General features: G+C 43.0%; 1 protein-coding gene across 2 annotated transcripts in view; it reads left to right on the top strand.

Moving 5' to 3' along the window:
- RUNDC3B (RUN domain containing 3B) overlaps nucleotides 1-13,897 on the top strand; it is a 445,916-nt gene that overhangs the window by 252,318 nt on the left and 179,701 nt on the right. For both annotated transcript variants that reach the window (XM_029588802.1, XM_029588803.1), the window contains exons 3-4: nucleotides 535-668; nucleotides 6,265-6,350. In XM_029588802.1, the coding sequence (XP_029444662.1) occupies nucleotides 535-668; nucleotides 6,265-6,350 (220 nt within the window). The remainder of the gene's footprint in view (nucleotides 1-534; nucleotides 669-6,264; nucleotides 6,351-13,897) is intronic.

Genomic DNA, 13,897 nt, shown 5'->3' with positions numbered 1-13,897 from the left:
GAACTGAAAACTTGGATCTTCAGCCAGACTTTCAACGATAATTTAGGCTAATTACAATTGTGATGCCTTAGTCCACCCCTCATACTCCCCTCTTCTCCTCTTCTTTACCCCTTCCTCCTCCCCTTGCCCCCCCCCTCTTGCCCTCCCCTTACCCCTACCTTCTACCTCTCTCCCCCCCCTCTTTCCTTTCATTTCCCACTCATACGTTCTTGTGTTTAGAGCACGCGTTTGTATCTACCTTCCTCGTTTTTTCGTTTCTATATTCATTTTCGTTATTTGACTTAAGATATTTTAGTTATTTCCTGTTACAACCTGTTCCATGACCTGCTATATGCATATACTTTCGTTTCACAACTTGTTCTATGTATAATTGTTTTGTTTCAATGTAAACCGGGGTGAAGGCTTGTGCTAAACCTCGGTATATATAAAAGCTACAAATAAATAAAATAAAGTCGGTATATAAAAGTCTTAAATAAATAAATAAATAAATAAATGCTCTCTCTCTCTCTCTTGGCTCTCTGTCTTTTGATTCAGGTCAGTTCACCTGGTTTGGCTATGAAAGTCCTCGGAGTTTCTGGGACTATATCCGAGTGGCATGTGCTAAGGTACCGCACAACTGCATCTGTAGCATTGAAAACATGGAGAATGTCAGTTCTTCTAGAGCCAAGGTAAGAAACAAAAAGAAGTTTTCCTTTTAACAAAGATACAGTATATATGGTCCATATTGCCCCTGATCAGCTAATGTTTTTGATCTGCTGCAAGATATTGCTGCTACAACTATTGTTTTTTCTCGAATTATAAGGAGTTTTTTCTTCATTCTTTTTTGGGAAGTCTTTAGTTTTCTCTGTTTTGGGAACTGTGCATCTCTGATATCTTTGAATTTTCTGGTTTTATTTGTTGCATTGCATGCATGCATATAGAATCTGGCTTTTTGGAGTTTCCAGATCAGCTTTTGCCTTCATATTTTTGTTTCTAATTTTTGGTCACTTATTCTGTAATTGGTGAGGGTCTAAGAGCATAAGTTGCTATACTGAGTCAAGCCCAGCATCCTGTTTCTAACAGTGGCCAATCCAGGTTACGAATACCTGGCAAGTACATGTCTTCAGTTCTGCTTGTGTGACCAAGGTGATATATACTGCTAGTGTATAGGTTCTGTGTAGGGATCTGTAGCAGTCTGGCTTATTCTGTTTTCCAATCTGCACTTCTCTTTCCTTTCAGCAGACATGAATGAGGGCTCTGAAACAGCTACATTATTCCTGCTCCTTTTGTGTGGGAATGTGTGGACTTCATGACATACAGCTGCTTCTTAGCATTTATGTAGCAAAACTGCCATACCAAAACAGCAGAAACTCCCAGGACTCGAGCATCACTAAACCTACCTATGTATAGCCCTTTTTAATGGGCAACTATGAAGCCAAGGGGCAAATTCAGTGCCAGGGCTCAGTCCTTGCAAAGTCTCACTTTTTTTTGTTGCAGAGAGTTTTCGAGAAAGCTATTTCTGATCCTTTATTTAAAGGCATTCATATTGGGGAAAAGGAATTTAAGCTTGTTTGCGGATGATGTTTTATTGTTAGCCAATAATAATTTTATTCCTGAAATATTGTCTATATTTAAGACACTTGAAAGCTTTGCTGGTTTGGCTATCAATTATCAAAAATGGGAAATTTTGCCTATGAATTCTGATCAACCAGCACAAATAGGGACATGCACTCCATTGTTGCAGCAACATAGAGCTTTGAAATATTTAGGGTTATATATTCCTGTTGATGAGGAAAAATATGTATGAATTAAATGTGGTGAAAGTGCAGGAGACCATACTGGATATGAAAAATGGAAGCATGACAACATTTGAATTTTTCTCTATTGGGTAGGAGTGCACTTCTTAAAATGGTGCTCTTTCAGACTTCCGGTTATGCTCTGAACCCTGAGGCTGAGCACTCGCTGGGCCAACTACTTAATTGCATTCTGTGTCTTAAAATATTGCCGCAAAACCTAATTCAGTGTCTGAGGATCTGAGACAGAGTTCCATACAAGTATTATGGGCGATAGGAGCTCTAACATGAAGTTGCTCAAGAATCTATCATCTGATCTGACAGAATGACCACCACACACCATCAGGTGACGAGCAAGAAAACTTCATTATTGACGCGGCTGGTGGTAAGAGCTCTTCTTCTAACCTGTTAGAGGCTTTTGCCACTAAACTCACGGTAAAAGTGGACTCGTGGCTAGACATAGTGGTAGATAAGATTGCTTAACTCGTGGACATGGTGCGGGACAATCCTGCTAGACTAGAGGAGGTTGAGATGTGTGTCAGATATAGAAGACTTGCTAACCTCTGTGTGTGTGCCAAATTAGATAAGATTGAGAATTCCCTGGTTGCATTTACCTTTAAAATCGACCTTGAACCACTCGCACTGGAATAATTTGAGGATCACTGAATTACCTGAAAAAGCGAAAGGCGCAGATCTGGTCTACTTTGTGGTGCACTGGCTTCCAAATCTCTTGGGTCTGGTCAGAAAGAACAGTGTCATTAAGATGGATCGGGCACACAGGATTATGGCCCCTGCTTCAATACGTGGAGGATGGCCATGTGCTTTGATCATCAGGCTGCATTTTTGGATAAGTAGCTTATTCTCAACATGGCGTGTGCTGCCAGCAATCTCCTGTATCAAGGCCACAACATTATGGTGTTTCAGGATTTTTCGCTGGAACTATGAAGTTAGCAAGTAGCTCATTTAAAACAAATCAAAGAAAATTCTTTTTCACTCAGCGCATAGTTAAGCTCTGGAAGTCACTGACAGGATGTGGTTACAGCAGTTAAAAAAGGTTTGGATAAGTTCCTAGAGGATAAATCCATAAACTGCTATTATGGTAATTTGATAAGCAATAGTAGCTTGTGATCTATCTAATGTTTGGGTACTTGCCAGGTACTTGTGACTTGGATTGGCCACTGTTGGAAATAGGATACTGGGCTTGATGGACCCTTGTATGGCACATCTTGATGGACCCTTGTATGGCACATCTTATGATCTTATGTTCTTATGTTTTTAAAAATAGAAAAATTACATGGGTAGTGATACCTCTCCCTCTTCTCAAACCCCGCCCCAACCAAAGAACCCCTGTATCAAAAACACTCTGCCCCCCAATAGCAGGCCTCCTGGCCCCCACCCCCAACCTATACCATAATTCTTGGTGTCTGGTGGGGGCTCTTTCTCTATTCCCCACCTTACATGAACCAAAGAATCTGGTGATCTAGGGGGGCTGCAGACCCCCCTAGACCACCCTTACCTAAAGAAGACTCCCTGATAGTCTAATGCCAGCCCGGAGCATCCCCTAGCCTCAGGTTGCTTGACACCATTTTCCAATTTGGCATTGACCAGCCTTTGCGCCCATCATGTGATTAAAATATTGCAGTACAGTAAATCTCCCCCTTCATTTATACCTGAGGCAACAGGAGGGTAAAGCAACTTGCCCTAGATCGCAAGGAGCGTATACAGGATTTGAACCCTGGCGTCCCTGGTTTGCAGTCTTACTGCTCCAACCACCAGGCTGCGTCTCCTCTCTGCTCTGCAGGTGTGAGCTCAAGCTCATAGTCTCTGTGCTGGTGAGTGCCAATAAACAGTCATGGACACATGAGTAGGGTGTTCCAAAATAAAAAGGTTTACTGTTCAACTTGTTCAAGGATAAATAATTGGCACTAGGTACATTTTCTTCCTGTTACATCCATAATCACAGCAGTAAATAAAACCCAAAATTGGTCTGTGTCTGTGCTCCCTTAACGTTTTACCAGAGTGGAATGGAATGGGTTCTCCTGTCCCTCTTGGATCTCCTCTTCCAAATACCTGTGGTTCACAGTTTTACTGTGAAATGTTCAAACCTCTCCTTTCCTGCTTCTTCTTGGCAGAAACTTCTATGGGGGCCCTCAGGTTTCTCCTCTCTCTCCTGTAGATGGTATCCTTCAACTTTCTTAGCCTCCGCCTACCAGACCCTGGGGTCAATCTGACTGAATGATCCAAAATTTAATACAAAAAAGGGGGGGGGGAAATCCTTCTTTTCTGCTCCTCCCTCACAGACAGAAACGTCCTCCCAAATAAAATCACCAAAACTCAAAACACTGAGATCCACTTTGTAACGGTGTGGGTCAGAAGATTACTTATTATTTATAAATATTTGATATTCCACCTTTACCAAGTTGTTCTCATGATAGATCACAATCAGATGTGGTCTCCTTACCCTACTCAACACAGGGTTTCAGCCAATACCCAATAAGGATATGGGAACTTAAAAAAAAAAATCGGATTCTTTTCATCCAGAAGAAAATGCCACCTTAAACCTAGGTGACACTTGTTCCTATGCAGACAGGAAACTATCATTGTAGCGACCTCCAGTTGAGGGGGGAGGGGCCTGTGGCAAAATGATACATTCCTCTAACTTACCTAGCTTAGGCTTAACACTAGGCCACAGTCACTAATGGAGATCCCCATAGGGTCTGTACATATGAAAGGGCAACACTGCAAATATTACAGCAGACCTTAGAACACCTTCCAATAGTAGGCGATGTAAACTGGGAAAATGAAAGAAACTGGATTTGTATGGGTCCCTACTAGTAACAGAATTCGTCATCTTGGTCTCACACACACACACGCACGCACACACGCACACAGAAAAGACAAAACTTTAAATGACCACAAATTAGAAATAGAAGCATGCAGACAAACACAAAATTGGAAATTCCCAGAAGCCCCGACTCTGCATGCAGTGCAACAACTGGAGAAACAGAAATGCATTTTCTCCTGTACTGAGCACAACATGAAGATATTAGCGATACATATTGCCAAAGCTGAGAGAGAATATGAAAGACTTTCTTAAAAAAAAAAAAAAAAAAAGAATGAGCAGGAAACTCTCTAATCTTGGGGGAAATGGAAGGAACAGTAACAATACCAGCAAAATATATTGTGCTGTACTACTTGGCCAGAAACATAATCTGACCAGAGACAACACTGAACATCTCCAGAATCCTGGAACTGTCCTTTCTCTATGCTGCTTTTTTTGGTTTGTTTTTTTTACTCATTACTGTTTTTATCTTTTATTTTTAACCACTTTATGTATTATTTTGGCAACCATGTACAAGTTGTCATGCCAATAATGTTTCCCAAATCAGAATCTGCTTTCTATCCCTCAGCGCATGGGAAGGGGGGGGGGCAGGAGGGGAGGTGGCAGAAGTGGGATCTTTCAGCAGAAAGCCACCTCTTCCTATCGCACTCTGCTCAACGAGGAAAGCCCTACAGGGGTGCATACATTTCCTTTCCCCTTCCCTTCCCTGTGTGAGAACATGCAATTGATTCACTGCTAACTAGTCAAAGGAAATGTGTGTGTGTGTGTGGGGCCTGACAATATATTGCGTCGAATGACACAATTAATGTCATTTCCTTTGGTTAGTTAGCAGTGAATCAATATCTCTCTCTTTCTCTATTTATATATATGTATATGTATGTGTATATATATATGTATATTATTAAATTATATTCTGCATGAATAAGGACTTTAGTATTAGGATCCATTCAAAAGCTAACATGCACTGGTTAATACCCAGGGAGTTGAGTTTTGGACTACTTGTAAGGCCTTTAAAACAATTCCCAGCAGGCTGATGTAAATAGAATTACAGTAGTCTAATCCACGTAAAATGAGTGCTTGTAAAACTGTCCAAAAATCATGCTTGTTTTAAGAATGGTTTAAGACATCTAGTCACAATTTGAAGAACAGTCCCCTCACCACAGCTTTCACCTGAGCTCTAAAGATCTCATAGAATTTTTAGCCACATTTTACAATTTTATACACGTTTTTGTTTTTTTGTTTTTTTTACATTTTGTTTTTTAATGCTGTCGTAATAACTTGATAAGTGTATGATTTAGTGTTGTTTTGATCTGTATGTTTTATGGATACTGCATTTTACTAGGTTTATATTGTGCATACGCTTTGAGCACTAGCCTGGAAAGGCAGGATATGAGTACTAGAATTAAATTAAATGAAAATCCCACTATCTTATTTTATCTTTTGATAAATATGATCATCTGTACTTGGGGCAGTAGTTCTCACGCTTCGCAGCTAATGATGCCATCACACTGAATAGTTCAGCCACAGTGGTGTGCTTTTGGCAGCACATTACCATAATGAATTCCCATGTTTGTTTGTATTGATCTCATTAATTTCCATACACAAATGAGAAATGTGTTTGGCTGTGACGTTATTTCTTCCTCTCTGCAGGGACGAGCCTGGATAAGAGTAGCCCTTATGGAAAAGCGGCTGTCTGAATACATCTCTACAGCTCTGAGGGACTTCAAAACAACCAGGTCTTACCATGTTTTCACTTTCTGACTGTGATTGATTGTGATTTGTCGAGATTCACTATCTCACCAAATTGATATGGTTTGTCTCTGTAAAGGAGAGTGGGGCTCTCTTAACAGATGATTATAAAGACTCTGATACAAAATCAAATGTTAGAGGGGTGAAGTGTGTAAGAAACAGCAAAAGAAATGAATGACCTTGGTGCAAGGTCATTCATGAGTGTATGAATCAAAAGCTGTCATTAGTTAATAGACATCTCATCAAAAGGGTCTTCATGCAAACCAACTACAATATATTTATATTGGCAGGGTTTCAAAAATACACTTACTGGGGATGAGCAAATTGATTTACCTGGTAAGGTGGCTGCTTTAAGTTGCCAACTTTGAGCCCTGGTACTGTCAGTTTTCCATTTCATGCCCCTGCTCATTGATCCACTGTCTGTATGGGAAGGTGATTGAGAACTATACAGATATGGGCGGATTTTCAAAGGGCTGCGCATGTAAAAATCGGGACTTGCACGCATTTTCAAAAGGGCCCGGCCACGTGCGAAAGTCCCGATATGCACACAAGTTCTGGGCCCTGAAAAAGGGGCGGGGTCTGAGCGAGGTGGGGTGGGACGGAGGCCGGCTGGGACAGCGCGCGCCGGCAGGCGGCGGGCGTGTGCAAACTACTTCTGCTCAGGAGGAGCAGTAAGTGGAAAAATAAAAGATTTTCGGGTAGCTAGGTAGGAGGTTAGGGGTCGGGGAGGAGAGGGGAAGGGGAAGGGGAAGGAAGGTTAGGCAGGAGTGGACTGGGAGAGAACTGGGGGAGGCCAGATTGCATTGCCGCATGTAATTTACTAAAATTCACCCCCAACCATGCGCGTGCTCCTTTTAAAATCTACCCCAAAGTGGGGCAAACAGCCTGGAGCATGAGACGGAGCACTGGCATCCCTCTTCTCCTCTTTCCCTGCCTCTCCCCCCCCTCTCCTCACAGTGGACCATAGTCCCCTTTCAGGCCACCTTATCTAGGCAGAGGACATCATGGGATGAGGAAAATCATGCAGAAGGTATCAGGCCAACAGAGGAATAGGGATGTAGCATCCCCCTGTTTTTTCTCCTCCTCCTGCCCCCACCACCCTCTGCCCAAACTGATCATCTCACTCTCTTCCCCAACCCAGCATCCTCATCTTTATCCCCCTACCTTCTGCCCAGCAGCATTCCCAAATCCCCCATTCCCTTTCTTCCCTCCCCTTCTGATTCTGACAGCACGCTGAAGCCAGAGCCACAGAAGGCTCCAGTCCCTTCCTCCTCCCTTACTAGTGATGGTTTCGTTGGCTGCCACCAAAGGGAAAGGGCTCCACAGACAGATACTGGCGTGCACCCTCCCTCTTGGAGGAAGCAGCAGAACCGTGGGAGATGGGAGGTGGTGGCTCTGTGTTCAGTGAGGGCTGCAAACAAAGCTCATCCCGCACGTGTCCCTGTCCTGTACACGCGGCGTTCTGTGCCTGCATCAGCCGTCTGAAAGAGAAGAGTTGCATGAACATGGGAGTCGCATAGGTTTCAATTGATTGCTGCTGCCCCCACGTGATTGGAGTTTGCAGTGCTCAGTTACTGTTATAATTGGACGCTTTACAAAAAGTCTCCAAACCGGATCGTTCAGACTAAAACCTGGCAGTTGGCAACTCTAGGCGATGTCTTTGGCCCCAGTTGGATCCCAGGAGGAGGTGGCTCTTTTGCGCCCCCTCCCCCCCATTCAAAGCCTAAGAGGCAATGGGGAAAAGAGGGTCTCTACCAGGGAAGGGGGTGATATTGGATGTGGGGAAAGACTGAGGGGGTGGCAGAAAGGAGAGAGTGAGAATGCTGGGGTTGGAGAGTGACTCCTTTAATTTTAACTTGATTACTCACCAACTCATCAGAAACATAAAAGTGAGGTACAAAATACAAAGCATAGAGTGTCAGTAACAAAAATAATTAAAATACAACATAAAATAATGATTAATGCCTCATTAGAAATGCAATTACTTGCAGCCATTTGTATCGACCAGTTTCCATCTTCATTTGAGCCATATTCATTTTACATAGTACCCAGAAAAAGCCTGTTCATGTAGCCAGGATTTAACTGACTTTCCCAATGTAAGATAACTCTGTTCGGCAATGAATTCCAAAATATCTTAAGGCGCTCTGACGAGGCAGGGACTTCATATCTAAATGCAGGCACAGTCAACAAAAGCTGCTGGCAGTACCATCCGCAGTGCTCTTGCAGACTGATACTTGATCAGTAAATCTGCCAAATATTCTGGGTAGCTTTGATGTAAACATTTTAAAGACCAGAGACAAGTCCTTCAACTGAATTCTGGCTTCTGCTGGGAGGTGATGAAGCTCATGTAAGATAAGACAAACCTTGTCATATGTTTTGGTTTCTGAGAGCAGTCTGCTACATTTCCTTCCAAGTATCTGCGGTGGGTAGAAGGGTAGGGGGATGTTCACTTGCCAGGGAAGAAATGCATGCTGGGGAGTGCAGCCCCGAAAATTACGGTTTTGGGGGGGAGGGTTGGAGGGGGGGTATTTTAGACTTCTTTTTTATCTTTATTTTCATGTTTTGGTTTGTTTGGGCCTTTTTCCGAACCAAAATAAACATTAAAAACAAAAAAATAATGAAATGAGGCCTTGTCTGTGCCCCTCCGACATCTTCCCCCCTCCCCCAGGATAAAACTGCCAGGCTAGGAGACCACCCTGCTTCCCACTTAAAACTTCCATGGGGGTCCTGATTAGTGAGAGGGGTAGGAGGTGTGCCCATTCACCTCCTGCCCCGCTGATGTCACTTGAAAAAAATGGCAGTTGGCCCTGAGACTGGCACCATAGTGACATCGCTATGGGGCAGATATTTCTGTGGGGGAGTCAAAAAGGGTCTGGGGCCTGGCACCTTCTTTGGGGGAGGCCCAGACCAGTGACATAGTGCTTTTTTTATTCTATTTTTTTCTTAATTGAGCAGTCCTTATTATCAAAATGAAATGAAAGGAAAAACAATTAAATATTGTTTTTCTTTCATTCCCTCTCGAAATCGAAAATGAAATAGGAAGTGCCATTGACATTTCCTGTTTTGTTTCAAACAAATATACATCCTGTTGCATCTCTGTGTACCTCCACTGCCTCGTCTTTCTCTCCCCCTCCAAAACAAATTCTGGAGGTGGAGTGGAAGGCGGGAAGGGCAGGGGTACATGGTAAAGCACATTCTGTCCTTGGCAAGTAGGTCTGGAGAAATGTTCAAATCCCTGTACATCTGAATAGCATTTCTGGTCAGTAGACTCTCAGATAATATGCCTATTTTTACTTGCTATTTTAATTTTGAATCATTACAAAAATATTTAGCTACTACCATTTAAATACACAATAGAGACAAAATGTACATCTTCATTCCAATTATGAGATCTATTTATATCTTTTACAAAAAAAGAACAACAAATCAATCACATAGCTTAACTAGTTTACCAGGGTGGGGGGGGGGGCCTAATGCTTAGAAATACTTTTCCAGTTTGTTCTAGTAACTGGCTTGAGTGAAGACCCTTTTGATTAGGATTAGGTGTTAGTGGCTGTTTTCCACTTTCATGTGCTTTGTGATTTTGCAGAAAGGTTATTTCTTTTAGCTACAAAGACACCCCTGAGGTTAGTTTTAGAGTACATCCACCCATCGTGGTCAACAAGTAGAGAAGTATGCAGGTCAGCAACTGTGAAAGGAGCAACACAAGATTAAAAATATAAACAGGAGAATAGCACTTGAGTATGGGGATGATGTGAGCTTGGAAGATAATCCTGAGTCTCAGCTGATCGTGCAATACTAGCTAAATTTGACCTGGAGAGTATTGAATTCTTTGTGGGTATCACAGCCGGCAAAGAATCCACTCTCACCTGGTAATAAGTAGCTTAAAAATGAAAGCAAAATGAAAACCCAACCAAACCAATGTAGTATCAGGAGCTCAAGTGATAGAAACTTACAGTAGCAGTCATGCCAGACAAAAGCTTGCAAAATCAATCACTCTGCAGAAAGGCCAGTGCTCTAGTCCTCTGTGGATATTTAGCGAGGGATCTGTATTGCTCAAATAAATTGGAGTAATTCAGTAATACAATAAAATAAACCACGTAGCAATACAAAACACTCTCGAGGTTTAAACTGCCAACTCCGGTTCTAAATAGAATTTACTCTCTGTACAGGTGTTGTCCGGCACGATTCTCATGGTTTAAACACCAGAAAATCCACGTTAAAAAAAAATAATAATAATAATTGAATCTCCATTACAATTAATTGCAAGAGTAATTGTTGCATAGATGCCAGAAACTCTCAAATGGTCGTCATTGCATTAGTTCAAAACTATTGGCTAGATTGATATTGCTATTTGATAGTGTCAATGAAAATATGTTAACATCTAATAAAGGAGCTCCTGTATGGCGTGTGAGGCTTGGACTGCTGGTACTGTATAAACACAGCTATGAATACGGAATGTTTGAAAAGAATCTCAATTCTCAGAGGATTTAATGTACTCTGAAGATTGGCAGTTGTGGAAATTGTTTTCCGGTGCTGGCTGTCGTCGTTCTTTTCATCGTGTATCTCATTTTCATTGTGAAGCTCCACTGATCATTTCTGGCAGTCGGGGCTCATAGGCCTTGCCATGAGCGTTGTAGCACAGTGCCAGCCAAAATGGTGTTTATCCACACTGTGTTGTTAACTTTGGGGCCAATATTCAGCTGCTGAGTGGCTCAGCTACTTATCTGGCTAACTAACAGAGCGGATATGTTTAGCCAGCTAACTTTGACAGGTCAGCAACATGACCAGAGTTAACTGGGTAAGTTAATCAGCTTAACTACGAATATCTAAGTTATCCAGTTAACTAATGCAACTAACTCCACTCCTCCCCAAAATGCCTGCCACCTGCCCCCAGAACACCCCTGACTTTTTCCACTACATTCCAGCCGGATAACTATCCGGCTGGAATTTAGCTGGATAAATCTATAGATATGCTGGTTTTACCATTTAGACAGAGGGCAATAATCAAAGATATTCCTGCAGGCAAGACGGTATTTCACCCACGGAACCTGGGGCTTTGGTTATTGCCCAGGCCGTCTAAAGGTAAGGGTACGCCTATTGTTCAGCAGCACAGGTGCTTTGATCCGTGGCCTGAAGTGGCAGTCCTGGGGGCGGTGTGAAAGGAGAAAGAAACAGTGTGTACCTAGTTTTGTTTGTTCAAATGTATACATGTTGTGTGCCCACAAAAAATTACCTGCAGAGTGCAAATCTGTTGGGGAAAGGTTTTGTTATGCAATAAGGAAAGCAGAACTGTGCAAGTAGTTTAATTTTCATTGTCGCTACAAACCCTGCGGGTTAAAATTACCCCTAGATTGTGCAACAGTACTCCGAGATCCTACAGAAATTCAGAAAACATATTTATTTATTTAGATTCTTTCTATTCTGCTTTCTGGCACTTCAAAGTGTACATCAGAGTGGATTGCATTCAGGTACTGTAGGTATTTTCCTATCCCCACAGGGTTTATAGTCTAATTTTGTACCTGAGGCAACAGAGGGTAAGTGACTTGTCCAAGGTCACAAGGAGTGACAGCAGGATTTGAACCCTGGTTTCCCCTGGGTTGTAGTCTGCTGCTGTAACCATTAGGTGGCTACTCCACTCTCAAATGAGTTTTCAGAATAGTGGTAAATCAGCGTATTAAATTGTCTAGCATGTTATATTTTCTGTTTTTCTGCTTTCTAAAAATTGTTTAAAAATAATTTTGATGATACTTGGTCTAGATTTGCCTGCACTGCCTCCATTGTATGCAGATCTGTCTCATGCGTGTTTACTGTGGTCATCCTGAAAACCAGGCCTGTTTGTGGCTCTCGGGGACCAGAGTTGGCCGCTCCTGTTCTAGAGATATAAGCAATGAGAACACATTTTCCATACAGAACCCATTGTAAACACAAAAGCGTTTCCATCTATGCAATGAAGGAGTAAGAGAAATTTGGGCTGTTACAAGCAGATGAGAAGTTAAATAAAATCAAGCTTCTAAACTCTAAGCTGCTAGATTGAGCCAGCCATTTTGGGACAGTATCCTCCTAACTCACCACCCCAAGAGAATCAATTATCATTGATTTTAGAAATTCAGACGAGCAGCTAGTGGGTGGAGCAATGTTTAGAAGTTGCCACCTCTAATTGTATATATAAGAGACACCCACAAAGGAGGGAATTAAAAAAAAAAAAAAAAAGCTAGGGATGCTAGCAGGATCGGCCTCTAGTGGTGGCTGCAATCCATTCTTTCTGCTCCAAAAATAAAAACAAATTAGATAGGCTTTTGCTTATGTGTTTTGTCTTGCATTCTTATTTTTCAATGTATGCTGTTACAGTTCATTACAAATAAGCTTTTGATGAGGGTACGTGCACCGCCTGTGTAGTTTTAAGGGCTATGCAAAGCTACACAGCTCTGTGGAAATCTGTAGGCAATGTGCAGGCAATATTATATATAATAAGATTTACCTATGGGGGCCCACAGATTGCTCACAGGAATCTGCAGCCTTTTGGCAATCTACATCATACATAGCATGCATATCTTTTTTGCATGAGGTTATGTGGGCTGCTATGACACAACACAATTTCATCTCAAGCACTCTTACCAGATAGCACTGAAGGTGGATTACAAGTTAAACCAAAAAAAAAAAAGCACAACATATACGGGCGGATTTTAAAAGCCCTGCTCGCGTAAATCCGGGTGGATTTACGCGAGCAGGGCCTTGCGCGCTGGCATGCCTATTTTCCATAGGCCGCCGGCGCGCGCAGAGCCCCGGGACGTGCGTAGGTCCCGGGGTTTTTGGAAGGGGGCGTGTCGGGGGGGCAGGACCCGATGACGCAGCATTTCGGGGGTGGGACCGGGGGCGTGGCGCCGGCCCGGGGGCGTGGTCCAGGCCTTCGGACCAGCCCCCGGGTCGGAGCACGGCGCACCAGCAGTCCGCTGGCGCGCAGAGATTTACGTCTGCTTCTCGCAGGCATAAATCTACGGACAAAGGTAAGGGGGGGGGGTTTAGATAGGGCCAGGGGGGTGGGTTAGGTAGAGGAAGGGAGGGGAAGGTGAGGGGAAGGCGAAAGAGAGTTCCCTTCGAGGCCGCTCCGATTTCGGAGCGGCCTCGGAGGGAACGGTGACAGGCTGCGCGGCTCGGCACGCGCAGGCTGCCCAAAATCGGCAGCCTTGCGCGCGCCGAACCAGGATTTTAGAAGATACGCACGGCTACGCGCGTATCTTATAAAAATCCAGCGTACTTTTGTTTGCACCTGGTGCGCAAACAAAAGTACGCGAACGCGCTTTTTAAAAAAAATCTACCCCATACTGTAATATTCAGTTAAATCTCTCTTTAAATAAATATATATAGTAAAATTTGGTGTTTAAATTTTGTAATAAATATATATAGTATCCCTTTACTACTACTTACACTTTGGCCGATACAGTAAGTCGTGCGGGAGAGCCGGAGAGCCCCCGCTCTCTTGACACGCGCCCAGGCCACTCTCCTGGGCGCGCAATTCAGTAAATAAAGATAT

Source organism: Rhinatrema bivittatum, chromosome 2 (genome assembly GCF_901001135.1).
Source record: "Rhinatrema bivittatum chromosome 2, aRhiBiv1.1, whole genome shotgun sequence".
Lineage (NCBI taxonomy): Eukaryota > Metazoa > Chordata > Amphibia > Gymnophiona > Rhinatrematidae > Rhinatrema > Rhinatrema bivittatum.
This window is presented reverse-complemented; position numbering and strand designations above follow the sequence as displayed.